The sequence below is a fragment of the Tasmannia lanceolata genome, unplaced genomic scaffold (genome assembly GCF_043159265.1).
Source record: "Tasmannia lanceolata isolate RefF3 unplaced genomic scaffold, GAP_Taslan_0.1 ptg000006l, whole genome shotgun sequence".
In the NCBI taxonomy this organism is placed as follows: domain Eukaryota; kingdom Viridiplantae; phylum Streptophyta; class Magnoliopsida; order Canellales; family Winteraceae; genus Tasmannia; species Tasmannia lanceolata.
In genome coordinates, this window is record NW_027518683.1 from 30,272,587 (window position 1) to 30,299,403 (window position 26,817).

The window sequence follows — 26,817 nt, forward strand, 5'->3', positions numbered from 1 at the left end:
TATTCAGTGAATTAAAGTATCCAATAAGAATGTGAATGAAATGAACATTTAGCAAAGCCCCTAAACTAACTCATTCACTAATTAGATTAGAGGGATTCTTTTGGAACCCAAATCCCTTTGGTTCCATCAAAGTTTGTTTCTGGGAGTGAACATTTTCTTATCCAAACAAACTTGTTAGATTTCACAATTCTAAGCTTACACTCATAATTGTGATGTCCAAATCTACCACAATAATTACATGAGTAATGATTGGTAGATGATGAGCAACTAGAATCACAAGACTTTGAAATATGGTTATCTTTTTCTTCATGAAGTCTTTGATTTTTAATTGAGAGTTCTTTATTTTCTTGTTCTTCATTTTCACAAACATGTTTATATTTTTCAATTAATTCAATGTTTGTGATTTCAAGGCTTTTAATTTCTTCCTCAAAGGCATTGCGTCTTTGAAATAAGTCAAAAATTTTATTTAATAAAAATATGCTCAATTGATTAAATTTTTCATTTCTTTTCAAACATACATTTATTTCCAATTTCAAATTTTCAATTTGAATTTTCAAATCGGAAATAAAATGTTTAAAAGAACTTTCTTTTGCAAAAGATTTTTCTGAAGTCTCTTTTAGACTAAGAGATTTATCATTTGAAGAGAGACAAACATTTTTCTCAAAAAAGTTTTCTAATGAAGTCCAAAGATCTTTTGCATTGATGCAATTTGAAATATTGTTAAAAATGTTTGGAGTTAAACCACAACACAACAAAATCATTGCCATTGAGTTCAAGGAAAATAATTTCATTTCACCTTCAGTGCATTTCCTTGAAAAAAAAATTCCCTCTTTAATGACATCTAAAATGTCATGATCTATGGATTTGAGATAGGCTAGCATTTGTGCTTTCCAAGCTCCATAATTCCTTCCATCAAAGAATTGAGGAATTAGGGAGGATCGACCTTTCTCAAAATCCATATGGATTGTCACAGATCTTTTCTCTTGTAGATTTTTAAAGTTAAAAATCACTTTAAGAGCCTAAGCTTTGATATCAAATGAAATACAGGTGTGACAACCCAACAGGGGGGTGAATTGGTCAATTAGAAATTTTAGGGTTAATTAAGGGAAGATTAAAAATTAATCAATTTAATTAAGCACTAATTAGTCTAACCCTTGTTCAAATAGGTATATCAGTAAGAGCTAGGGTTTAGACTTTCTAACCATGCACATTTAGCTTAAACTTGTTCAAATATATATTATAATGCAATTGGGGTTTATACATTTAAATCAAGTGCATTTACTAACCCTTGTTCCATTAAAAGCATAAACAAGTTAGGGTTAGAGATTACCAATCACCACACGTGCAAAAGAAGGAAAGGAAGAGAGAGAGATAATGAAGACAAGATTTATAGTGGTTCAGTCTATCACAAGAAAATCAATTCGCAGTCGACTGGCCCGATAAATTTCGAGATGTCCTAGTCTTCCAGATTCTATCTCGCGGTCGACCGGCCCTGTGTGAAATTCCATTTTTAACTTTAAAATTAGGGGCTTTTGGGCCATGGTCTTGGGCTTAAGTCATAGGTTTTCAAACACATTTTTGGGTGTGTGTACGGTTATCAAAGATGTAAAATGTTAATCAAAACGAGAATCAAAGATTGTTAGTAAAAGAAAACGAGGTTAAAGAGAGGTGGAGAAGTTACTTCGATAAGTTGTTTAATGGAGAACCTGTAGCGAATTTGGGAGAACTTGATAACGCTTTTGATGATACATGTTGCAAGAGAAATTAGAGAGAAAGAGAAAGAGAAAGTGAGTTGGGCATCTCCCCCTCACTCATTTATTAATAATAATGAAAAGAGAAGTACAATGACCAAACTGCCCATAGACTTATAGGCTTATTCTAACACTCCCCCTCAAGCTGGAATGTATAAATCATACATTCCTAGCTTGTTACATATATCGCTCAGCTTGGATTTATTCAATGGTTTTGGTAACATATCTGCCAACTGTTCTACAGAACGAGTGAATACAGCGCGTATCTCCCCTTTCTGAATCCTCTGACGAATGAAATGACAGTAGACTTCGATATGTTTAGTTCTCTCATGGAAGACAGGTTTTGTCGCAATATAGATGGCTGCCCTGTTATCACAATATAACTGTGAAGGAGAGGGAAACCCAATACCAATCTCAGTTAAGAGTGACCTCAACCAAATAATCTCAGTCGTAGTATGCGCCATGGCTCTATATTTTGCCTCTGCACTCGATTTCGCAATGACATCATGTTCCTTACTTTTCCACAAAACCAGGTTACCTCCAACAAAGGTACAATACCCAGTAGTCGATCTCCTATCGGCAGGAGATCCAGCCCAATCAACATTTGAGAACCCCTCAATCTGTGTATGACCATGTCGTTTGAATAGTAATCCTTTCCCTGGAGCACCCTTCAGATACTTGAGAATTTGAACCACTGCGTTCCAATGAGATGTGCCAGGAGAGGTCATGTACTGGCTAACTACCCCAACGGCATAGGATATATCAGGACGAGTAACAGTACGGTATATGAGCTTGCCCACAAGTCTTCTATACCTACCAGGATCTTTCAACAAATCACCCTCTTCTGGAACCAGTTTCACATTTGGATCCATGGGTGCAGCTACTGGTTTCACACCAAGATTTCCTGTCTCTTCTAGCAAATCAAGAACATACTTCCTCTGAGATAGAGATAAGACTTTCAATTTTTGAATTCCCCCTGAGTCACTGCCTGTAATAATGATGTCATTGACGTATACAATTAACATAATGCATCCTGCTGAGGACTGATAGCTGAATACTGAGTGATCTACAGCACACTGTTTGAGACCAAACCTCATAACTGCCTCACTAAATTTGCCAAACCAAACACGTGGTGACTGCTTTAACCCATAAATCGCTTTTCTGAGGCGACAGACAGATGGGGACAACTCCCCCTGAGCAACATAACCTGGCGGTTGCTCCATATACACCTCTTCAAGGAGGTCGCCATGCAAAAAGGCGTTCTTCACATCTAGTTGGTGAAGAGGCCAACCATTATTAACGGTGAGGGAGAGTAGAACACGGACAGAAGGTATCTTCGCCACTGGATAAAAACGTCTCATGGTAGTCTACACCGAATGTCTGAGTGTAACCCTTTAACACCAGACGTGCCTTCAGTCGATCAACCGTGCCATCAGGAAGATACTTAATGGAGAATACCCATCGACAGCCAATTGGTCGAGCGCCGGCAGGTAGAGAGACAAGATCCCATGTGCTGTTGGACTGAAGAGCGCCCATTTCAAGGTCCATTGCAGCTCGTCAGCCTGGGTGTAGGAGAGCCTCATCCAAAGACTGTGGTAACACAGCAGAAGACATAGACAAGACAAAGCTTTAAAAATGGAGAGTTAGACGATCATAAGAAACGAAATTAGAAAGCAGGTGAGCAGTAGAATGGGAAAGAGTACGAGAAGCAATAGGAGAGTCAGATACCTGATGAGGGGGTAAGAAGATCTCTGCCTGTGAGGACGATTTCTTGGTGTGCGAGGGACGTGACTGCTGTGGACGACGTTTATATTGGACTGTAGCAGGTGGACGGTCCACCCTGGGAGCACACGAGTCGACCTGTCCAGGAGGGCAAGCAGGAGGATGTGCAATAGGAGTAGTAGGAATGGGAGAAAGCTCAGGAAGAGAAATAGTCACCTCAGGTTCTGATCTGACATGGGAAGGACCAAAGGGAGAGCCAAATAATGGTTCTGATTCGAAAATGTGACGTCAGCTGATACATACCATCGGCGCAGACGGGGACTGTAGCAACGTTATCCTTTCTAGGTGCGAGAGTAACCCAGAAAAACACACCGTTCTGAACGAGGATCCAGCTTATCCCGGCCAGGACCCAAATGATGAACAAAGCACACGCAGCCAAAGACACACGGCGTAACTGGGAATGGGTCCTGATGTGGATAAACTATGTGAAATGGAGAATCACCATGAAGCACTGAAGACGGAAGACGGTTGGACAGGAAACAAGCAGTGAGAATGGCGTCAGGCCAAAAAATTTAGGAACCTGCATCTGAAAGAGTGTGCGAGCCACCTCAAGTAGATATCACAGTTTCCTTTCAGCGACGCCATTCTGCTGCGAAGTGTATGCACAGGATGATTGATGAAGGATGCCATGAGAAGAGAGATAGTCCTAAAAGCCATCAGCTGTAGAGAAAAACTCACGAGCATAATCAGTACGCAGGCATTTAAGATTAGTACTAAATTGATTTTTAATTTCATCATGGAAAATTTTAAAAGCAGAGAAGACCTGAGAGGGGTCTTTCAGAAGATACAACCAAGTCATGCGTGAGTAATCATCAATAAAACCACAAAGTACTGGAATCCATTATTTGACGCGACCCGAGAAGGTCCACATACATCGCAATGAACTAACTGAAATAAATTATCAACCCTAGTAGCGACTCGGGAAGGGAAAGACACTCTAATGCTTCCCGAGTTCACAAGACTGAAAATGAAAATGAGAAATAGAACTAGGAACTAAAGATGCCTGTCGAAGACGCTGAAGGGAGGGGTGACGCAGTCGACAGTGCCACTGAAAGGCATCCACGGAACTGTGTAAGGCTAACGAAGAAGGGTTGCAGTCAAGATGGTACAGGCCATCCACCTCACGACCCGATCCAATCGTTCTCCCAGTCGAAAGATCCTGAAAAAGACAGTAAGAAGGATAGAATGAGATAGAGCACGACAGATTTTTCGTAATTTGGCTAACAGATAATAAACTAAAAGGAGACTTAGGTACACACAAAACTGCAGATAGAGGGAGATTAGGTGAAGGAAAGGTGGTACCAATACCAGTAATAGGCGTAGTGGAACCATCAGCTAAAGTAATAGACTGAAACTCAGATGGAAAGGAGCGAAAAGAAGAGAGCTGTGATGAGTTACCAGTCATATGGTTTGAGGCTCCTGAGTCAATAATCCAGGACCCAGAGCTAGAGAGTAACATAGTGTGTGAACTACCTGGCTGGGCAAAGCCTGCAGTGACCTGGGAGGCACTCTGTTGAAGAAACTGGAGCTCCTCATAGTCTACCTTCGTGAAGGAGAATGAGTCAGCAGGAGTAGAGGCAGAAGTAGAGGCTACTGTGTCAGAAGAACCAGAGGCACTGAGGTGGGCTAATTGGGACGGGCGAAGCTCTGGATGCAGCGTATAATAAGTCTCAATGACATGGCCATTGCGCTGGCAGTGGGTGCAATAAGGACGACCATGCCCACTACCACCACGGCCACTGCGTCCACGAGCCCAGGAAAAAGAACCACTACCCCGGGAAGGACGAGGACCACCACCTCCATCATATGCGGCAAGAGCTGAACTATCAGAAGTAAGACGGGAGGGGGTCTCGCCAACACACTGCTGGGCACGAAAATAGACCTCGCGCAACGAAGGAATATCGCTAGAACCAAGAATCTGATGGCGCAGATGTGTAAATTCTGGGCCTAGGCTCTCAAGATAGTGTACGACACGAATCTGTTCCCGTTGACGCCGGAGAACATGAACATCAGAGGTGAGGGGCATGAAGACATCAAGCTAAAACCATTTGAAAACCTTTTGAAAGTGCATTTAAACATAAAATCAAGAGGACTCTAAATACATTCTAAAAATGAATACCATGAGTCTTCTTGGAATGTATCAACTCCTTTGCACTTCCATGGACTTCTTCGGCTTGAGTGAACATCTTGAACTTTGTCTTGGCTCTTGTGACTTCCTCCAATCTTCAAATCATGTTAAGAGGTGCATGAGGAGTCACCATGGCATGTTCAACTCCAAGCTCCTTCTTGACACTTGCTAGGTAGCTTGAGGGATCTTTATCATGAGCTTCTTAACTTGAACATCTTCAAATGAGGATGTCTCCAATGTAGGTGCAAGCTCTTGGTTCCTTTGATCCTTGATCCACAAGCCATGTGTTGAGAAGAGTTGTGTAATGACGATTATGACATGAAAATTATGTATATAACACAACACCTCAAAGCAACACATTAGTCCGTAAATGCTAATCAATTTAGTTTGCTAGCATCAAAACAAGAAGGTAAGGTGAATGATTAACCCATAGGAACCCTTTGGCTTACACTTTGGTTTCTAACCATCAGGACCATTAGATTTTGATTGTCTAATTCGCTTTAATTCTTGATCATAAAAAGGTCTCACCTCCCCGCACGCGCCTTTTGGTGCTAATACAGATCCCAAGAGTTTATCATCAACCCCTGAAGGATCCATAACCTTGGGAGCCTTGGGACCACAGCCCTTTTTCTTTGACGGGGATTTGAAATTTGAGTTTGAATGGCAGGATCCCAAGGACCCAACGGTCTACCTGCAGGGATTCCTCCACTCAGCCGGTAACCCATTTCCCACTGTCGGGATCACCGGCAACCTTCTACCATGAGATTGGCCCACAAGTGGGTCACTCACTGGAGCCAAAATCCGCAAAATCAACGGACTCATCGGGTTCGAACTTGTCGTTTTATGGGAGCCAGTGTTATGCTGAACCAGTTGGGGCTCATTGCTTTCTAAGAATTGTGGTATTTCAATTCGAATGGTGAAGCAATCACCCAATATCTGAATTTGTTCAAAAGGGTGAGATAACTTCCATCTAGGGGTTAGGATTTTAGCCGACACAAAGCTCATACAACGATCATGACTTCCTTTCATTCTTACTTCCAAAACCGACCAAAGATTTTTCCTAAAGCTTCCACCGTAGAGGTAGCCCTAGCGTGTAACAGAATTCAGTAAAAATTAACCCAAATTTCTTCCACTCCCTACACAAAGTCTTTATGCCAAGCAAAAAGAGATAGCAGCTGGCTTCCACATGCCTCGAGGCCGTTTGCTAGAACCCTGGCAGCCAAATTCGTGGAGACAAACATGAAAAGAACTTCATTTAATAAAGATCTACCGGAGAAGAAGTGTTTTAATGGCTGGATTTAATAGAAAGATGGGTCTTAATGGCTACAAATGGGAGGGTATCAAAATGGGTTTGATGTAGATTGTGGGTTTTAATGGTGGCTGGCAAGAGAAATGAAAGATATTGCAGAGGAGATGAGGATGGTGGAGGAGGTTAGGTATGGTGGTGATCGGAGGATGGAGGAGTGATGTATAGGGTAGATCTAATAGCTAAGGAAGATAGGGTTTGTAACGATGAAAAATGGGGTTAGGGTTTGCAGTGATGAAAATGGGGTTAGGGTTTCAATGGAGAGCGTAGAGAAGAAGATGAAATGACCGGATTTCAAGACCCAATTCCGGAACTCCGGCGACATTGCCGGAGAAGGTGAAGAGGCCGACGGCCATTCAATAATATGCCCACAGCAGATCATGAAAGGGTCAACAAATCCTGCACCATTTTGGTAATTTTGACACTTGGTATTCTTCTTATATCATTGAATTTTCCTTTCACTCAATTTCGTTCGGAACTTCTTTTCTCTTGGGGGGATTTTGATGTGTTGATTTCTTTCTCCTTTTTTCAATGGCTTGATTTTCTTTCCCTCTTTTTTTTTAAAAAAAATCCCTTCACTCTGCTTCCATAGATTTGGTACTGCTATGTTATGGGATTCAGAGAGATAATGGTGAAAGTGGTATTTTGGGGCTCATCTGATGAAGTATCATCATTGTATCAAGGAAAGTGAGTGACTGAAGCAACAATTAGTAAGTTACGTTTCTTCTTTTCAGATAACAATATGAATAGCATTCAGCAGCTTCATTGATGCTAGTGCGTTTGTTTTGTTTTTTTGCATTACAAATTCTCTCATGGTTGTGAATCAAGCAGATCAAAAAAGGAAGAATCGCTCTCCACTCCCCACTCCCAAACCAGACCACAGAATTTCAATGGCTACTCTGAAGGAAAAAGAACCTTTTTGCAACCGCCTGCTTTCTTGAACATTTTTGCAACCATACCTGAGTTTCCATCTCTTTATTTTCTGGCTTGCTTGATCTTTTTTGCAAAAATTATATGTATTTATAAAATTCTGATTTAACTCGTATTTTTTTGGAATTGCTTTCAATAATGATATCTTAGCCCCAAAATATCAATTCATTTTATCTTTTTTCTGTGATCATCTATTTCCATTCCAAAAATTTTATCTGAATCCTTGATGGTAAGTTCGTATTCTCTCTTGGGTTAGTTATGTTGTTATTTTTTTAAATAATAACATATTTATCTCTCTAATTTGAGGAAGGATAGTTCACTGTGCCGTCTGGTTCAATTGTTTTAGCTTATCATTGTAGGAAATCATGTTATGATCGTTTGTCTTCTTTTCTTTCTTTGTTTGAGAGACTTATGGATTAGAAGTGGGGGTGGTTACATGTGTTAGTAAATAATAATAATTGTTGGGGGATATATAGCTGGAACTGGAAGGCAATCTTTTGGAGACTTCTTTCGTCTCAGAGAATTTCAAGGCTTTGGAAACAAAAAACTACAGCCTTTTGGAGATTTCTTGCTGAATATTATCAAAATCAGAGGAGAAGATGATCATTGATCTCCATGCTCATCTTGGTAACAGTTTCTCTCCATTGTCAGTTCAGTTGAGAAAATTAATGTGATGCTTTTGTGGTGAGTAAACATGGATCCCAATCCCTGATCAACTAGGCTCACAAACCCAAGAAAGCCAATTTTTAAGGTTGGTTAGAATTTGATGCTTTTTATTTGCTTTGCTTATATGTGTAGTTTTTTTCATTTTTTATGTGATATTTTCCAAACTTTTGAGGTTCAGTTTTGCCTTTGGTTGACATGTACCTTTTTTATGTCAACCACATGTATTTTCCAAACTTAGAGGTTCAGCCTGTAATTTGTAATTCATCGATGTCTACTTTTTCTATTATGATGAAATGAAATTGTTGTATTTTAGATACAATTTTTAATATTTCCACTCTTATTTTGATTATTGCATTATTTATTTTAGAAATCAACATTCAACCCGTGTGATTGTGGTCCCACCAGTATGTGTGTGTGTGTGTGTGTACATACACATATACATAATATATATATATATATATATATATATATATATATATAATGATGCATCTCGAAAATCGATAGTAAGGTTCTTATTTTTTAGTTTTCTTTTATTTTCTTAGTGATCGTTGTGCCTATATATATACATATATGTTGTGCAGATGTCTTGCATTCTGGCATTATGCAAGACCCTAACAGACTAATGTGAGCAACGCACACGCAGGCATTTCAGTAAATTTAATTTTCGGATTTCCTCTAAAGGGTATTTCGGCAAATTTCTTCGTATAGTGGAATTGATATATAAGCACCAAGTTAGGGTTACGGTTTGGGTTTTTTTCTCCTTTGTATTTCTTGGCCACGAAGAAGAGAGTTTGTAACACTAGACCAAAATTGTGAAAATCTTCCCCCCGTGGACGTAGGCACTGCCAAACCACGAAAATCTTGTGTTTCTTGTGTAATTGAATTCTTGCATCGTTTCTTGACGTTTTTGCAACACATCGTGTGTTCGATCCATAGTCGGGAAGGTATTTCTCGGTTTTTCTACAATATATATATATATATATATATATATATATATATATATATAGAGAGAGAGAGAGAGAGAGAGAGAGAAATGAAAACTAATATAATTGGAACATGAATAATACAACAAAAAATTTTAAGGTTAGATCAAATAGCCATTAGGGTCTCATACCCTCCAGTCATTCCTGTTATGGCATTTTATGTGAAAACTATTGATAACAGTCCCTCACTTATTGCAGCCGGCACATCTATGCATGATGATTACTTCCATTGATGGTTAATTCCTTCGCTTCAAGTTTGTTCACTCTCAGATCCTCCTATTGTCCAAACAACATTTTATGATGGTATTAAGCATGGATTTCCTTTCTTGTGACATTTAGTAGAGGTAAAATTAGTCACTTTTTCTTCATAAGGTCTTGGCACATCTAAAAGTGGTATAAGAGCAGCATCAAAAGATCTAGATTTCAAGCTGATGATATCAATTGTTTGAGCGATGTTAGAAACTTACCGACTTCTCCAAAAGCTTAAGCTGTTGGAGAAAGGCGATATGTAGCATCCAAAGATCTAGATTTCAAGCTGATGATATCAATTGTTTAGTGATGTTTGAAACTTACCGACTTCCCCAAAAGCTTAAGCTGTTGGAGAAAGGTCTTTTATACTTTAACACTCCCCCGCACGTGTGGCCCATTTGGCAAACACGTGGCACATGTGGTCCCACTTTGGGCCAACCATCGCATGTGGATTTTTGCTATCCGGGAGGTTTGAACTCGAGACCTTTGGCTCTGATACCATGTTAGAAACTTACCGACTTCTCCAAAAGCTTAAGTTGTTGGAGAAAAGCGTTAGTTATCTTTTATACTTTAACAAGTGATATCCTTGCACTATTTACCATATGTGTTGTTTTTCATAAGAAGACTAAAGATTAGGGGCTCAACCAAGGTTGCCAGAGCGGGAAGCGAAGGCTCTCAGGAACATGGGAAGCCGGAGGCCGGAAGCGTGAAGGGTCGGAGAATTTTTGTAATAGTTAAATATTTAAAAAAATGAAAAATTACTAAAAATCTATAAGAAATAATTATATGAACCAACCAAATATTAAAAAAAATTCTTTTTATTAAAAGATCCAACATTTACTTAAAGGAAAATCGCTATCAGCCGAAATGCCTGTGTTGACCAGTGGCGTTGACCAGTGCCGGACAAGATAAAAAAAAACGAGAGACCAAATTATGAGATTTTTACCAGACTTTTGAGATTTAATAATGTCTGGACATGATAGAATTTATGAATTTTTAAAATTGGATATATACCCCATCGTTTGGAAGTTAAGATTTTGACCCGACCCGTTTTTTTCGAATTTTGTACTAGAACTGGAAAGTTGACTTTTTATCCTTTTAGATTTGGGTCTTGAAACTATTTTTAATAGATTCAAATGGGGGGGTATTCCCTTATTTAAATATAAATCTTTTAAATAACTTTACATGTAAATAAAAGAGGACTGCCAAGAGACAAAGAGGGTAGAAAGAAGAGAAGAGGACTACCAAGAGACAAGGAGGGTAGATAGGAAATATGTTTCCCATAGAGTGGGAATCGCGTTCGAATCGGGATTCCCAATTTTTGGGGAATCAAGAAGATTCCCGATTCCGAATCGAGAACTAGGAAATCGTGATTCCCCAATCCAAGTAAAGATTCCTGCTTCCTTGGGCTCAGCACCCAAATTCCTACCACCTTGAGGCCCATGTCATGGCTTTTTGCTCATACCCATTGATATAATGTTTCAATGTTTGACACAAATCATTATTGTTTCTTCTGCATGACTATTTACAGGAATCATCTTTGCTTTTGGATAAGAAAAATGCTAAAAAATCCAGAACATATCAAATTGCATGCCTAATGTGCAAACTTGTATCATTATATGCTGAACTTTTCCTGCAGGTTATTTAAGTCTTAATTGTAATAACTCATTCAAAGTCTGAAAGTCCAAAGATGACATGAATCAGATTGGTGAGTCTTGTGAAAAATCACTTTTGTTGCACACAGCAGGCCTTTTGTTGCACATAGCGCGCCTGTTAACTAATACCTATCACCAGATTATAGGCATGGCAGTTCTAAAAAGGCTTCCCGCTTTTCACCATAAATGCTCTGATGTGCATGGATCACAGGATAAATTGACCTCGTTCCGAAGGAGCACTACATTTTATGATGTTTGATTCTTTGAAGTATTAAAAAGCTAAAGAATGATGCAAATGACCCCCATAAATCTGTCTGCTAATAATCCTGCCCTTCATTTATATTAAGCAGAAATTTTAGATATCACTCGGGTATTTATGTTCATTTTAAAGACCAAATGTTGCAAATTAAATGTAAGCATTTAGACGTACCTGATGAAAGCTAATTCTTCAAACTCGTGGCATACATCGAGGCGAATTCCTTTTGATGACTGTGCGGCAAGCCACAGTAAGAGAGCAGCAAAGACGAGTAGAACTGAGAGAAAGTATATATTAAAATCAATTGCTCTTGACCAGGATGTCCTAAAGGAGCAATTACCAAAAGATATTATACAAATCACAACTTCTGATTAAAAAACACGCATACAAGGTCCTAACCAAGCCATCCCTGCGGCAAATAATGATCCAAAAAGCTGCCCAAGTGTTGCACCAGCACCAACAAAGCCAAACAGTCTTGAACCAGACTGCATACAAAATAAAGTTAAGTTTTGCATGAAATCCATTTCTTTATCACTTTATGCTATATGGCAGCATACAAACCTCATTGTCCATTACATCAATTATTCGAGCCCATGTAGAAGAAATAGTAATAAGATTAAGCAGCGCAACCTTCAGAAGAGAAAAAAAATTTCGAGTCAAAAGATCAACATTATCAAAATGACTATATTTTGTTTAATGGTATTATCAAAATGACAATTGAAAATGGTAAAATGCTGAATAACTCAGCAGTCAAGCATGATAGAGTCGCACCCAAAGGAAAAGACCAATTCTAACTGAAATATAAAACCACCCATGCTGACCCCATCCTGCCGAATGGGCAGGACTTCCTTCACTAACATCAACCTTGCCGTCCTCTTTAACAAGGGAGGAGCGAGAAACTGAATCCTATATCACACAAAATTCAGAACATGACAAGAAATTATCACACAAAGGATGGATCAAAAAAAAATCTTGAGTCTAACATATACGTCACCAGATACAAATCTTACCTTGGAAGTGAGAGGGGAATAGCCGGCTGTGGAAGCATACCATAGGATGAAAAATACGACAAGGGATACACTAAAAAACCTGTGTATTAAAACCAAAGCCTGAAATTTCCAGAAGCACCAGTCACACAATGAAACACCAACATCCACAGTGGCAACAGTTAGTGAATCCTCTTATAATTGTTCACTTTATTCAATATAATGATAAAAGAGGCAGCTAAACTATCATGTTTCAGAGTTGATTGTTATCTCAAACAATAGCTAGAATGATCTTCTCAAAAATGTTCACTTTATTCAGTATAATTATAAAAGAGGCAACTAAGGTACCATGTTTGAGAGGTGATTGTTATCTTAAACAATAGATATAATGATTTTCTCTAATTCTAGGATCAAATTGATAGATCAATTGTTCACTACCTTAGGAACATTTCCAAAAAAAAAAAAAAATTGCTCACTACCCTAACCACATTGGAGATAAAAGTGGGGACACGTCATAAATAGAACCAACCACATGAAGGGCGACTGAAACCATTCTTCACGACAAACAAACGTCCCATTTATTATTAGTTCTATGCATTACTTTACTTTCAGAAAGAGATGGGCTGCTTCTCATATTTTATTGGACTAGTAGTAGAGACTAGAGAATATACAATATTGAGAGACAAAGCAACTTCAGTTGAGTGCTAAAGCATCCAAAATCAGTGATAAACGTGCAGATCCTACCCATTTTTAGGACAAGGGAGAAGCATCGTTACAAAAATGCAGTTTTTTTTTTCAAAAAATGAAAAGAAAAGAAATGAATGTCTTGGAGTAGGTGTCAAATTTAAGATAAATAAATGTTGGAAAATGAGTCATTGGAAAGAAACAAAATGATACCATTCAATGCACTTCTTTAAAGTAGTGTGTTTACACAAAGGTGAATGAATTAGTCAAACTCCCACACACAATATTAGAATCCTTCTACTTTGATTTCTTTCTTCTCACACAGAGTGAATGAATTACGTCATAATTCTTTTTGCAGCTAGAAAATGTTCTTGCCTCAAATTATGCATAAACTAATACCCCTTGACTCACTGAATAAGCGATGGTTGTATAAAGGTCAACGTTTGAAATTTCGGTTTCAGCCTCAGCCGAAAACGAAATTTCTGTGCAAATTTCGGTGTAAATCTTATAATTTCGGCTAAAATTTTTAAATTTCGGTTTTGGTTTTAAATTTTGGTCCCGGCCAAACTTCCAGACAAAATTTCTGTATTTCGGCCGAAATTTAAAACCATGGTAAAGATCAAGTACTGGAGTGCACCAACCATACTAATTTACATATGAGGATATGCGACCTTTTCACCATCTCTACTACTAGTCTTCATATTATAGAATGTTGGTATTGAAATGGACTTGCACTTAGACATCTGAAATCTGCTACGTAGAACCATAACATACTTTTTTCTAAGTCAGAATCATTCCATTCTTTGTTCTCTTCACTTCATTATGAAGAAAATAGTAAAGTTCTCCCAAGTCTTTCATATCAAAATTTTCTTTCAGTCCAATTTTCAACATAGAAACTTTTAGATTATCATTCCCATCAAAGATAATATCATCAACATAAACTACTATGAGAACTAAACTCGATATGCCTGGAAAATAACGAAGTGTCACATACACTTATCTCGTATTATGCTCTTATATGAGCAGCTTGATTCAGCTTGTCAAACTAAGCTCTAGGGGTTTCCTTCAACCCATAAATGGCTTTTGCACATATATGTATCTCTGCGTGCCTCCTCATATCCTTCTTGTTGTTCATGTAAACTTCGTTCCTGAGGTATCCATGCATTTTTAACATCTATTTCATTATGCCTCCAACCAATGACATTAGTTAACAAATGGCAAACTAATCTTATTTTAGTGGCCTTCAATAATTAATATAGGACTGAATGTTTCTCCATAGTTAAGACTAAGTCTTGGTTATAATCCTTAATAACTATTTTAGCTTTGTATCTATCAATTGTGCCATTAGATTTTACCTTCGTCTTATACACCCATTTGGATCCCACAACATTACTATCTTTTAAAATACCTACCTCTTCTTTTATATCATCAATCTACTTCCATTTGTTACAGCTTCTACAAATGGCTCGATTGGTGATGTGCTAAGTTGCACATTCAATGCTAGCTTATGATTATGCTGAGTAGAGTGCTTCTCATAAGGTTGCATAAGACATGTGTTGTTAGACACCGCCTTCATGTGAGGTGGAAAGATCTAATAAGTGGCATACGACTCCCTCTTAATCTCACGACCATATGGTTGGAGGATTATAAAAATGAATCTCACCAAAAGTAGCATGGCATGAGCTTAGAACTTTATGAAGGAGCAGCAAATAGAGCAAACGACTCCATGATATGAGGGAGGAGTAATATAGAATTTTTCCTATTACCTTAAAAAATTAACATTTGTAGCAGTATTGGTGTATGCTAAGATTATGGTCTTGAATATAAATAACTAGATGCCAGGTCTCCTCTAAGGACTTTCATCTAGATTTGGGTAGAAGCATTGAAGTTATTTGTGATGGATGGCCTTGGTGAAGCTCGGAAATCCGGATTTGGAGGGATTATTCTGATTATTAAAAAATTATGGTTGTGGTTTTGGCAGTTTCAATTTTTGGTGGTGAGGTTCAAGTGATTGATTTCGAGGTTGATGTCATCTTGAATGGCTTGGATTTAAGGCAATTCTTTGATAGCTATCAATTGGTTGAAAAGAAAAAGCTCGTAGCCGTCCCTGAAGTTTCTTTACATGTTTAATGAGATAGACGTTATATTTGTGCGTTTTCTTAATGCCTTATTCTCACATTCGTTATAAAGAGAACGCTTATTAGAAAACCTTGGTCATTCCTGTATGCAAGAGCATTTTAGCATTACATGCCTATTTTGTAATCTATGTGGTTTTTGTTTCTTTCCTTTTCCTTTTATGGCCCTATCTAAGAGCCTCATAATTTCATTTGTACTTTCCTTGATTTTTAATAAAATATAGATTCAAAAAATTGCATGTTTAGAACTGTTTCAAGAACTATGCAACCATGTGAACTAGAAACCTAAATCATGTGGATAAATCTATCAACTTTCAAATTCATGGAATATCACACAATTCACAACTTACAAAATTTAGAACAAGAAAGACTATTTGCCATACCTTCCCTTTGGAAAGATTAGGCAGTGAAAAGATGATTGTTGAAACAGGAGCAGCAATCAGTGTGAGTACCAAGGATCCCACGAAGAGCTCAGGAAGGTTGGTTAGGCCTAAAGATATCGCGCCTTCATCCCGTAATGGAAGGATGACAAAGTATGCACTTAAAATCTGTGGGAAGAAATCCCAAAAAACAAGGAAAGATGAAGCAAAATATTTCATTAGCAATGGGCCACAAAAGGTGCAGCCACACCTAGCATCACAGTTACATCATAAAAGTCTGAACATTACTCATCAAGAAATAACACAAAAGGAAATACATGAATCTAATGATAGAGCTCATAACATGCTAACCAAATGCAAATCTACATAGAGGAAATTCCAAAAAATTCAATCTACTCATCAATGTCAACATCAAGATTGAAAAGTAGGACAATAAGTAGCTATTGACATTGTTTTAAAAGCGAAACGTGTCGGACAAAATTTCAGATTTCAGCCACGGCCAACACGAAATTTACCGGAATTCAGAAAATTACAAGATTTCGGCAAAATTTTGCTTGAAATTAAATTTTGGTATTCTTTTTACAAAATTTCCACCAAAATTTAACAAATGCCAACCAAAATTTGAAAATTTTCCAACAAAATCACTGAAATTTCAACAGAAATTTCTGGAAATTTTATGAAAACCGAAATTTTATCTCTGTTGGATAATTTCGGCCGAAACCAACAACAAAATTTGACATTTCAATCCTTGGCTATTGAAAGATCAATTTTGATTGATAAGATGGTGGCCTTACATGCAAGCCGCTGAAATTGAGTTGCATGACCATTTATTAGGGAGAAGATTCTATACATTAACAAAAAAGGCTGCCATATCAAGTTTGATAAATTTCAGAATTGAGTTGGCATAATACGACTGAAGGATAGTGCTGATAACCAGAGCTGACTCTATTATAATTGACCAAAGTGAAAAAACTCAGTTGGCATTTCAGTAGGCCTGGGAAGCTATTAAGTTCCATAGCAGTGGTGTGAAAATCATAAAGCAACTAGTAATAAGGCTCTTAGCAATTATACAAGAAGAAGCATCTGGTCAATTTTTTTCATACAATTCCACTGTCTTTAATGCAAGCGGAAGAAGAAGAAATCGCAAAACCCACAAACAAAATAGAATTTTATCACCTTTGATCTATGATTTTTATAAAACCATAACCCAAAGGGAAAGAAGAAGGCTTACGGCTGATTTTGCATACCAAAACACAATATTTTTTTATTCAGCTAAAAACGTCCCCTCTTCCAATTCCCAACCGTCTATTTAAAAGTTTACATGCCTAAAAGTCCTGCTAATAAAAGACTTCTAACTACTAATAAATACTATAAAATAGGAAACAGTAAATGACAACTACTTTATTTAATTCCTACCACAAACAAAACTTCTAAAAGATATCCTATACTCTAGGAATGATAACTCTTAATATCTAAAGATGAGAATGGAGATTAAGGAAGCGAATTGGTTTCCTAACATCTCTCTCTTGCTTGATTTTCGCCCTGAATGATGCGGTTGCATCATACTCCCCGGGTTGGAGAAAATCCGTCCTCGGATTTGAATCTTCAAAGAGTGCACGTTCTTACTTATTTTCGTCAGCATCATTTTCCCATGATTCAGAAAAACTCTTCCTCGACTTTTGAAGTATCGAAGAATGATAATGACGCAGCCGCATCATTCAGTGACGTGGAAAAGTGCTATGCCGAAAATCAAGCTAGAGAGAGATGTTAGGAAACCAATTACTTTCCTAATCTCCATTCTCGTCTTTAGATATCAAGAGTTTTTTTTTTTTTTTTTTTTTGAAATTTGACAGAAAATTTTCATTGATATTGTGAAAGGTACATTGGGGACCAGAAGTCCCGACTAGTGTTACAAAGCATCAATAAAGCATGGCTAGAATCATACTTCTAAGCCATGAAGACAAGCAAAAATAAAAGATCAGGATAATGTCATACAGCATCTAACCAACTTCACCTCCCCTTCTTCGCTAACAAGTCACTGCCAAAAATTCTAATAACAACCCAAATATTCCTTCACAAAAGAACTAAGGCTCCCACTTAAACAGCCGCTAGAAAGCTTTCTGGAAAAAAAACCTCGCTAGGCAAAAGACCAAGGTTTCTAGAGCCTATAGAGGACTCAATCATTCATCCCACCTAGAAAGCACAAAGATCGACCTTCTGAACCAATGAGACAGCAGAACATAAAAACGAACTATCGAGAAAACTTCAGAGCTCCATCACAGCCCATCAGAGAAAAACAAGCCACCAGGCAAAAGTACCTCCGCAAGCGAAAGACCGGAGTCTCTCAAGCCAATAAAGGAATAAAACGATTGGTTTTACCTGGGGAACTTTAAAGCACGACTTCTAGACTTGTGATGAGGAAAACTTACAGATAATATCAAACCTTCTAAATAAAACTAAATCCATCCCCTCGACTATGGAAAGAAACCAATAAATTCTATCGCATTGAAACTTCACAAAAAGACACCAAACCTTCTAAAAACTCCCTCTATTCCAGAGGAACTCCTTCACCTCAGAAAATCAGTAGTCTGAACCTTCCAATCCCAAAAACCATCAAGAAACTCTTCAAGATCCCAGCGAGGATTTTTCACCAAAAGATAGAATTGCCAAAAAACAGCAAAATAAAGCACAAAAGACCAAACCCAAAAGATATTTACAAGAACAAAAGGAGGGGGGAAATTTTCTAATTGCTGGGGTCATGGGACCCACCCTTTTCCTGACCCTGACTTTTGTCTTCTTCCTTTTTGTTACCTTTTTCCTCTGCTAGTTCTTCCACGTAGACGAACCCAACTAGAGCCAGGATTAGAGCCGAGTAGATTCCTTTCACCTTCTTCATGATATTTTTCTACAGGATTCATTTAGCCGACCCCAACTAGTTTGGGACAAAGGCTTTGTTGAGTTGAGTTGAGTTGGGTTGGTCCTCTAGGCCTGTCCCGAAAACATCCCCTATTGCTAGAAAGTCGGCCATCTCATCCATTGAGCTGACATCCTCCTCAGCTCGGCAGATCATCAATTTCTCAAAAGAAACTACCTTAACCCTCTCTCTCGCCCCTTGCTCGGCTACCCACCGTTGCCTCCTTTCCTCTCTCTTCTTCTAAGGCTTTCTTAAAAAAACGGAAGCTTGTATTTTGGGACACAGATTTCTTTGAAATTTCTCATTCCAATTAGAAGAAAGAATTCTTCTATATTCTTTCCAGCGTCTGCCTTGAATTGCTTCCAATCCTTCTTTAGGATTTCCATCTCTATTTCCCTTGGTGTTGGGGTCCCTTCATAAGGCCTTCTCTCATTGATTCTAAGTGATTTTTTACTTTCGTCTGCTGGTTCCCTTATTCAATCTTCTTTTTCTCTTTTCTGTCCTCCCCATTATCTTTACCTGAAGAGTTTGAGTTTTCCATGAGACTTTGAACTATTGAAGGAAATTTTTTCTTCTTCTTTCCTGTTTCTTGGCAACCCAGAAGCTTCCTTTTAAAGATTGATAGACCTCCTTTAGTGGCCCGAAGCGACGGAGGTTTGTGGTAATGATGACATTTCTCGGGTTGGATGCCACCTCTCAAGACGGAAACTTCTCCTTTACAGCAACTAATCGAATTCTGCACCGAAGAGACATGTTTCCTTCAGTAGTGACGCATGCCCTCCTTGGCCCTATTAATTTTCCTTATTATCTTTTTGGGGCTCTCATTAGATTTCCTTTAGCCCATCAAAAGTCCAAATTGCATATCCTTTCCTTTCCTTAGAACGATTCTAATAGCCTTCGTTAGGAAGACATTTTATTCTGGGTATTAATACTCTCTGAAAATCCATTTGATTGGATTTTCCTGTTTTTCTTTTTGACTCGCCGTACTAGTCCCTGATTCTTGCGGTTCGATCCATGACACCCGGCTTGGTTCAATTTCAAAAAATTGCACCAACGGCTCTTTTTCCTCCCTTACTCCTTTTCTTGGAAAAGCTTTTCCTTTGCTCACACGGAATGATTTTTTCTTTAGCAATGGCATGCCCATAGTTACCAGGGTGTGAAACGAATTCGGGAAACGAAACGTGAAACGGAAACGGGAAACGCATGAAAAAGAATACAGGGGAAACGAGAAACGAGAAAACGATAGAAAATCATATGAGAAACGTCTTAGGAAACACATTAGAAGCGTTTTAGAAACGATAGAAAAACCACACATTAAACACAAGGAAAATACGAAATACGTGGTTTTGTATATTTAAATTTTGTTAATTTCAAATACCTATTTGAATTTTTCTTATTTTCATTTATATTACAATATTTGCTATTGCTTTCTTTTTTAATTTCCATTCCAGAATTTTTGATGTGTTTTTTCCAAAATGATTTTTGTAAGTTCCACACATGTTTCCTACATATTTCACATGCGTTTTCTACGAGTGTTCCATACGTTTATCACGCGTTTCACACATAATTTACAGAAGTTTCTCATATGTTTCCCATGCATTTTGGAAATATTTGTCCAATTTTTTTATCATGTTTCTGAAATGTTTCGGAAACGCGTTTCCCGTGTTTTAGGGGAAACGAGTTTCCCACCCGCGAGACACGCGTTTTAGGGAAACGAGTTTCCCACCCGCCCAAGGAATTTCCGGCAACTATGGGCATGCCGGTACTGAGCTTATATTCTGCATCTTGAGGAAAACTGGAAATTTCTTCTTTGTTTGCTGGGCACTGGTTTCCATTAGTTATCATCCCTTCTTCTACCTCCTCAGTATTTATTAAGAAGCTTCTTGAGCCTACCTTAAGGCGGATGAAAGGAATCTGGTATTTCCATTTCCATTCCGAGGATAACACTTTTGCAAATGCATAATTCATGCAATGATCATGCTTGCCCGTCAATTGAACTTCGATTACCTGGGTTCCAGGGTTTCAACGAAGAGAGGAAGTCACCAAAGACGTTGCTTCCTCTATCAAGAATCCAATTTGCTTGGGATTCCAACTCAAAGCTGAAAAGGACTAATAATGGGCCAATATTTCTTGGGTTGGATGCCACCTCTCAAGACGGAAACTTCTCCTTTACGGCAACTAATCAAATTCTGCATTGAAGAGACACGTTTCCTTCGGTAGTGACGCATGCCCTCCTTAGCCCTATTAATTTTCATTATTATCTTTTTGGGGCTCTCATTAGATTTCCTCGAACCCATCAAAAGTCTTGATTGCATATCCTTTACTTTCCTTGGAACGATTCTGATAGCCTTCGTTTGGAAGACATTTATTCTGGGTATTAATACTCTCTGAAAATCCATTTGATTGGATTTTCCTGTTTTTCTTTTTTGACTCGCTGTACTAGTCCCTGATTCCTACGGTTTGATCTGTGACACCCAGCTTGGTTCAAATTCAAAAGATTGCACCAACGCTCTTTTTCCTCCCTTACTCCTTTTCCTGGACAAGCTTTTCCTTTGCTCACACGGAATGATTTTTTCTTTGGCCATGGCATGCCGGTACTGAGCTTATCTTACGCATCTTGAGGAAAACTGGAAATTTCTTCTTTGTTTGTTGGGCACTGATTTTCATTAGTTATCATCCCTTCTTCCACCTCCTCAGTATTTATTAAGAAGCTTCTTGAGCCTACCTTTGGCGGATGAAAGGAATCCGGTATTTCCATTTCGAGGAGAACACTTTTGTAGAGGCATAATTCATGCAATTGAACTTCGATTACCTGCTAAAATTGCTTCCCCAAAGCCTCAATTGTTTATGGGGTTCATGAATGTAGCGGGATATCGTAGAATCTAATCCATCTAGCCTTCATAGTAGAGGTGAGCATTGGGTTTCAGAGTTTCAACGAAGAGAGGAAGTCAACAAAGACGTTGCTTCCTCGATCAAAAATCCAATTTGCTTGGGATTCCGACTCAAAGCTGAAAAGGACTAATAATAGGCCAATATTTCCGTGGTTGGATGCCACCTCTCCAGACAGAAACTTCTCTGTTACGGCAACTAATCGAATTCCACACCGAAGAGACGTGTTTCCTTCGGTAGTGACGCATGTCCTCCTTGGCCCTATTAATTTTCCTTATTATCTTTTTGGGCCTCGCATTAAATTTCCTTGAGCCCATCAAAAGTCCTGATTGCATATCATTTCCTTTCCTTGGAACGATTCTGATAGCCTTCGTTTGGAAGACATCTATTCTGGGTATTAATACCCTCTGAAAATCCATTTGATTGGATTTTCCTGTTTTTCTTTTTTGACTCCTCGTACTAGTCCTTGATTCCTGCGGTTCGATCCGTGACACCCAACTTGGTTCAAATTTAAAAGATTGCACCAACGGCTCTTTTCCTCTCTTACTCCTTTTTCTGGAAAAGCTTTTCCTTTGCTCAAAATCATTCTTTGGCAATCGCATGCCGGTACTGAGCTTATCTTCTGCATCTTGAGGAAAACTGGAAATTTCTTATTTGTTTGATGGGCACTGGTTTTTATTAGTTATCATCCCTTCTACCTCCTCAATATTTATTATGAAGCTTCTTGAGCCTACCTTAAGGCAGATGAAAGGAATCTGGTATTTCCATTCGAGGATAACACTTTTGCAGAGGCATAACTCATGCAATGATCGTGGTTGCCCGTCAATTGAACTTCGATTACCTGCCCAAATTGCTTCCCCAAAGCCTCAGTTGTTGATGGGGTCCATGCATGTAGCGGGGTATCGTAGAATCTAATCCATCTAGCCTTCATAGTAGATGTGAGCATTGGGTTCCAGGGTTTCAACAAAGAGAGGAAGTCACCAAAGACGTTGCTTCCTCTATCAAGAATCCAATTTGCTTGGGATTCCGACTCAAAGCTGAAACGGACTAAAAATGGGCCAATGTGGAAAGGTTTTGGTAATTGGGGCATATTCCAAAGACTTTTGGCGCTTATCATACCTTTTCCAGGCTCCATTTGTTGTTAGCCATTGATCCCACCAAACATCTTCTGAGAGCCAATGTTCGCTCTTCAATCTGCTTCATCGGGATTCTAATTTCTGATGGGCCTCTATAAAGTTCGATCATATGGGTAAAATCACACGAAGCTTCTATGGGACTCCTTCCTTGAGCTACGTCCTTTCGCCTCATCAAACACCTCTGACAGAGGCAGCGATTTCCAAAATTTCTATACTCGCGGCCTGGGCATTTCCAATCCGACTGGTGTGAGGCGCACGGCCTAAGGCGCCACTCCCCCCATAATCCAGAGCTTCTTCTAATACCTACCTTACAGTTTCGAGCGAGTGACTCCCTCGCATTCTTATTTTCCGAAGCTAGGTGCAGATAGGGATGTAGTGGCTCGGAAGAATTTTTGGATGCTGAATGAGTTACTAGCCCTAAGCGTTGAGCCTCTCTGAAGAAGACCAAAAAATCAACTTCGCCTCCTTTTTCTTTCTAGATATAAAGAGTTATCATTCCTAGATTATAGGATATCTTTTAGAAGTTTTATTTGTGGTAGGAATTAAATAAGGTAGTTGTCATTTACTGCTTCCTATTTTATAGTATTTATTAGTAGTTAGAAGTCTTTTATTAGCAGGCCTTTTAGGCATGGACACTTTTAAATAGATGGTTGAGAATCGGAAGAGGGGACGTTTTTTACTAAATAAAAAAATATTATATTTTTTTATGCAAAATAGGTCGTGAGCCTTCCTCTTTCCCTTTTGGGTTATGGTTTTATAAAAATCATAGATCAAAGGTGATAAAATTCTATTTGGTTTGTAGGATTTGCGATTTCTTCTTCTTCCGCTCGCATTAGTTTGGTACCAAAGCCCAAGGTTGATTTTGGCGTTTGTCGTGTGAAATGACGACTACCATGTCAAACAATCGTCGGCGTGATAGAGGTGTTCGTGCTCCTCATCAAGATCATCAAATCGATGAAGTTGAAGAATTAAATGCAAATCCATCAACTTAAGAAACGTGTAGCACGTCTCGAAACTCGGAGAGGCTATAAAAATATTCTCTCTCATCTCGAAAGGTGTTGACCCTTTCGATCATCGTGCTCTGCGGGTGAGCCGGGTAAATGGGAAGTTCAAGATCGGATGGGTCTTAATCAACCCAACAAGGAATTTGATGAGTTGTTTACATTGAAGGTTCTAGATGAACAAGCACATCTAGATTTGGTCAAAGAGTTTGACGAGTTGGTTGAATCGACGGTTCTAAATGAACAACCGTGTTTTGACTACTGTAATGATGATGAGGGTGATATGATTACTTGGAATGATCATGGCGAGGCGTTGGTTAGTCGGTGTAGTACGAATAATCTTATCCTCGATAGTGGAAGTTGTGAGGATGTGATGACACAAGATATGGCTATTGTGTGCTATGAAACCACGAATGAAAAAGTAAAAGAATTTAGATCTGATGGCATGGAGATCGAAGTGGGGATAAATGGCGATATATTAATTTTATTCTTCATCAATTTTTGTGGATCCATTTTTATTATATCATGAATTGAAGATTACACTGGATGTTTATGACTTCAAGCCAGTTTAAGGTCAAGAAAAATTATCTTTTTGCCCTCGAGATTATAGAATATTTTTTAGAAGTTTTATTTGTGGTATTAATTAAATAAGGTAGTTGTCATTTACTGCTTCCTATTTTATAGTAGTTAGAAGTAGTTAGAAGTCGTTTATTAGCAGGTTTAGGCATATAAACTTTTAAATAGACTATTGAGAATTGGAAGAGGGAACGTTTTTTACTGAATAAAGAAATATTGTGTTTTTATATGCAAAATATAGGCCGTGAGCCTTCTTCTTTCCCTTTTGGGTTATGGTTTTATAAAAATCATAGACAAAGGTGATAAAATTCTATTTGGTTTGCGAGTTTTGCGGTTTCTTCTTTTTCCGCTCACATTAGATAATCATTTGAAAATATAGAGTATCAAATTCTTCTACATAATCTTTAGGACAAAAAGATAATTTTTCTTGACCTTGAACTGGCTTGAAGTCATAAACATCCAGTGTGGTCTTCAAAGTATAATCTAGTAAAATGGATCCACAAAAATTGATGAAGAAATAAAATTAATATTTTGCCATTTATCCTCCACTTCGATCTCTATGCCGTCAGATATAATTTCTTTTGCTTCTCCGTTCGTGGTTTCATAGCACACAATATCCATCGTTTGTGTCACTACATACTCGCAACTCCTCCTATCAATAACAAGATTATTCGTAGAACGTCGAGTAACCAACGCTTCACCACAATCATTTCAAGTGATCATGTCACCCTCATCATCATTGTAGTCGTCAAAACACAGTTGTTCATTTAGAATTGTCGATTCGACTAACTCGTTAAATTCTTCGATGACCAAATTTACGTACCTTCAGTTTGGACCCGTTCTGTTCTGAATTTCCCTTTCACACGACTCACCCTGCGGAGCACGTTGATAAAAAGGATTGATATCTTCCGAGACTTATAGCCTCTCCGAGTTTCAAGACGCGCTACGCGTTTCGCAAGTTGATAGATTTGCATCCTTAATTCTTCAACTCTATCGATTTGATGATCTTGATGACGCCCACGAGCCATGATAGTCGCTTCTTTGCGACAAACGCCATGAGTCAATCTGAGCTCTTATACCAAACTAATGTGAGCAGAAGAAGAAGAAATCGCAAAACCCACAAACCAAATAGAATTTTATCACCTTTGATCTGTAATTTTTATAAAACCATAACCCAAAAGGGAAAGAAGAAGGCTCACGGCCTATTTTGCATATAAAAACATAATATTTCTTTATTCAGTCAAAAACGTCCCCTCTTCCGATTCTCAACCGTTTATTTAAAAGTTTATATGCCTAAAAATCCTGCTAATAAAAGACTTCTTACTACAAATAAATATTATAAAATAGGAAGCAGTAAATGACAACTACCTTATTTAATTCCTACCACAAATAAAACTTCTAAAAGATATCCTATAATCTAGGAATGATAACTCTTGATATTTAAAGATGAGAATGGAGGTTAGGAAACGAATTAGTTTCCTAACATCTCTCTCTAGCTTGATTTTCGGCGTAGCACCTTTCCACGTCACTGAATGATGTGGCAATCTTCAATCATTCAACTGAATCAAATGCAAAACGCAAAGAAAATAACAAAACAAAAGGATTGGGAAAGGACAAAAGCAAAATTCTAGTTGTCAATCGTGGAATTGAGCTGACTAAACAAATTAATCACATTTGCATAAAAAGCCTATTAATTTCTTCAGCAGAAACTTCGTCGAGAAGATAGCATTAGTGAAAGAAGAAATTAAAGAATCGGAAAGGAGAGGAGACTTACGAAGAAAAAGCAGGAAGAAGAATGGATTAGGGCGGAGATCTCGTGAGGATGAACGGTCACAATAGAGGAGACGATCGCCTCCACCCGAGATCGTGTTATCATTCTTCTCTACGGAGAATTCGATCGGGAAAGAGAAGGCGATTCCAATTTTTTGTTGTCAGGGGCCTCCATTGCTGCTGGCAAAAAGAGGGCTCAATTGGGGAGGAAGGACATTGTCATTTGTCAATGAACGGATTTGAACAAAGTCTCGAGCCTTGCACTAAGTACTGAGAAGGCAGAGTCCGGGTCCATGCCAAAGGTCTGCAATTTGATTCGATCCTTAAATTTTGTGGGCTCTACCGTACAATCAAAATTTACACCCCTTTCTTGGATAAATTCACCCTCCTGTAAACAGTATAACCGGTTGATTGTGAAGCCCTCCCTCCCTCCCTATCCCACCCCCTTTGTATCTTTTAAGCGGTTGTGAAGCTCACAACCGGCTGAAGAGATAGAGTTGTAAGGGTAAGTTAAATTTGTGACACAAAGTTTTGAGGGTGTGTACAGTTTGTGATAGAGAGAACTTGTTGTGGGCTTTAAAAGGTGAACAGGGGGTGAATTTATCACTGCCCTTCTTAGATTATCTTATCTGATCAATTG

The 26,817-nt window shown here is 38.4% G+C and overlaps 1 protein-coding gene across 4 annotated transcripts in view; it reads right to left on the minus strand.

Moving 5' to 3' along the window:
• LOC143880224 (TLC ATP/ADP transporter) overlaps window positions 1-26,580 on the minus strand; it is a 112,325-nt gene extending 85,745 nt beyond the window's left edge. For 2 of the 4 annotated variants that reach the window (XM_077383042.1, XM_077383041.1), the window contains exons 1-7: window positions 26,182-26,578; window positions 15,895-16,059; window positions 12,717-12,815; window positions 12,478-12,612; window positions 12,268-12,336; window positions 12,095-12,191; window positions 11,881-11,983 (exon numbers count right to left, since the gene is read on the minus strand). In XM_077383042.1, coding sequence (XP_077239157.1) covers window positions 11,881-11,983; window positions 12,095-12,191; window positions 12,268-12,336; window positions 12,478-12,612; window positions 12,717-12,815; window positions 15,895-16,059; window positions 26,182-26,283 — 770 coding nt within the window. In that variant the 5' untranslated portion in view covers window positions 26,284-26,578. Of the gene's footprint in view, window positions 1-11,880; window positions 11,984-12,094; window positions 12,192-12,267; window positions 12,337-12,477; window positions 12,613-12,716; window positions 12,816-15,894; window positions 16,060-26,181 lie in introns of all 4 variants that reach the window. The other 2 variants (XM_077383044.1, XM_077383043.1) reach the window with 1 other exon arrangement.
• Window positions 26,581-26,817: the final 237 nt, after the last annotated feature.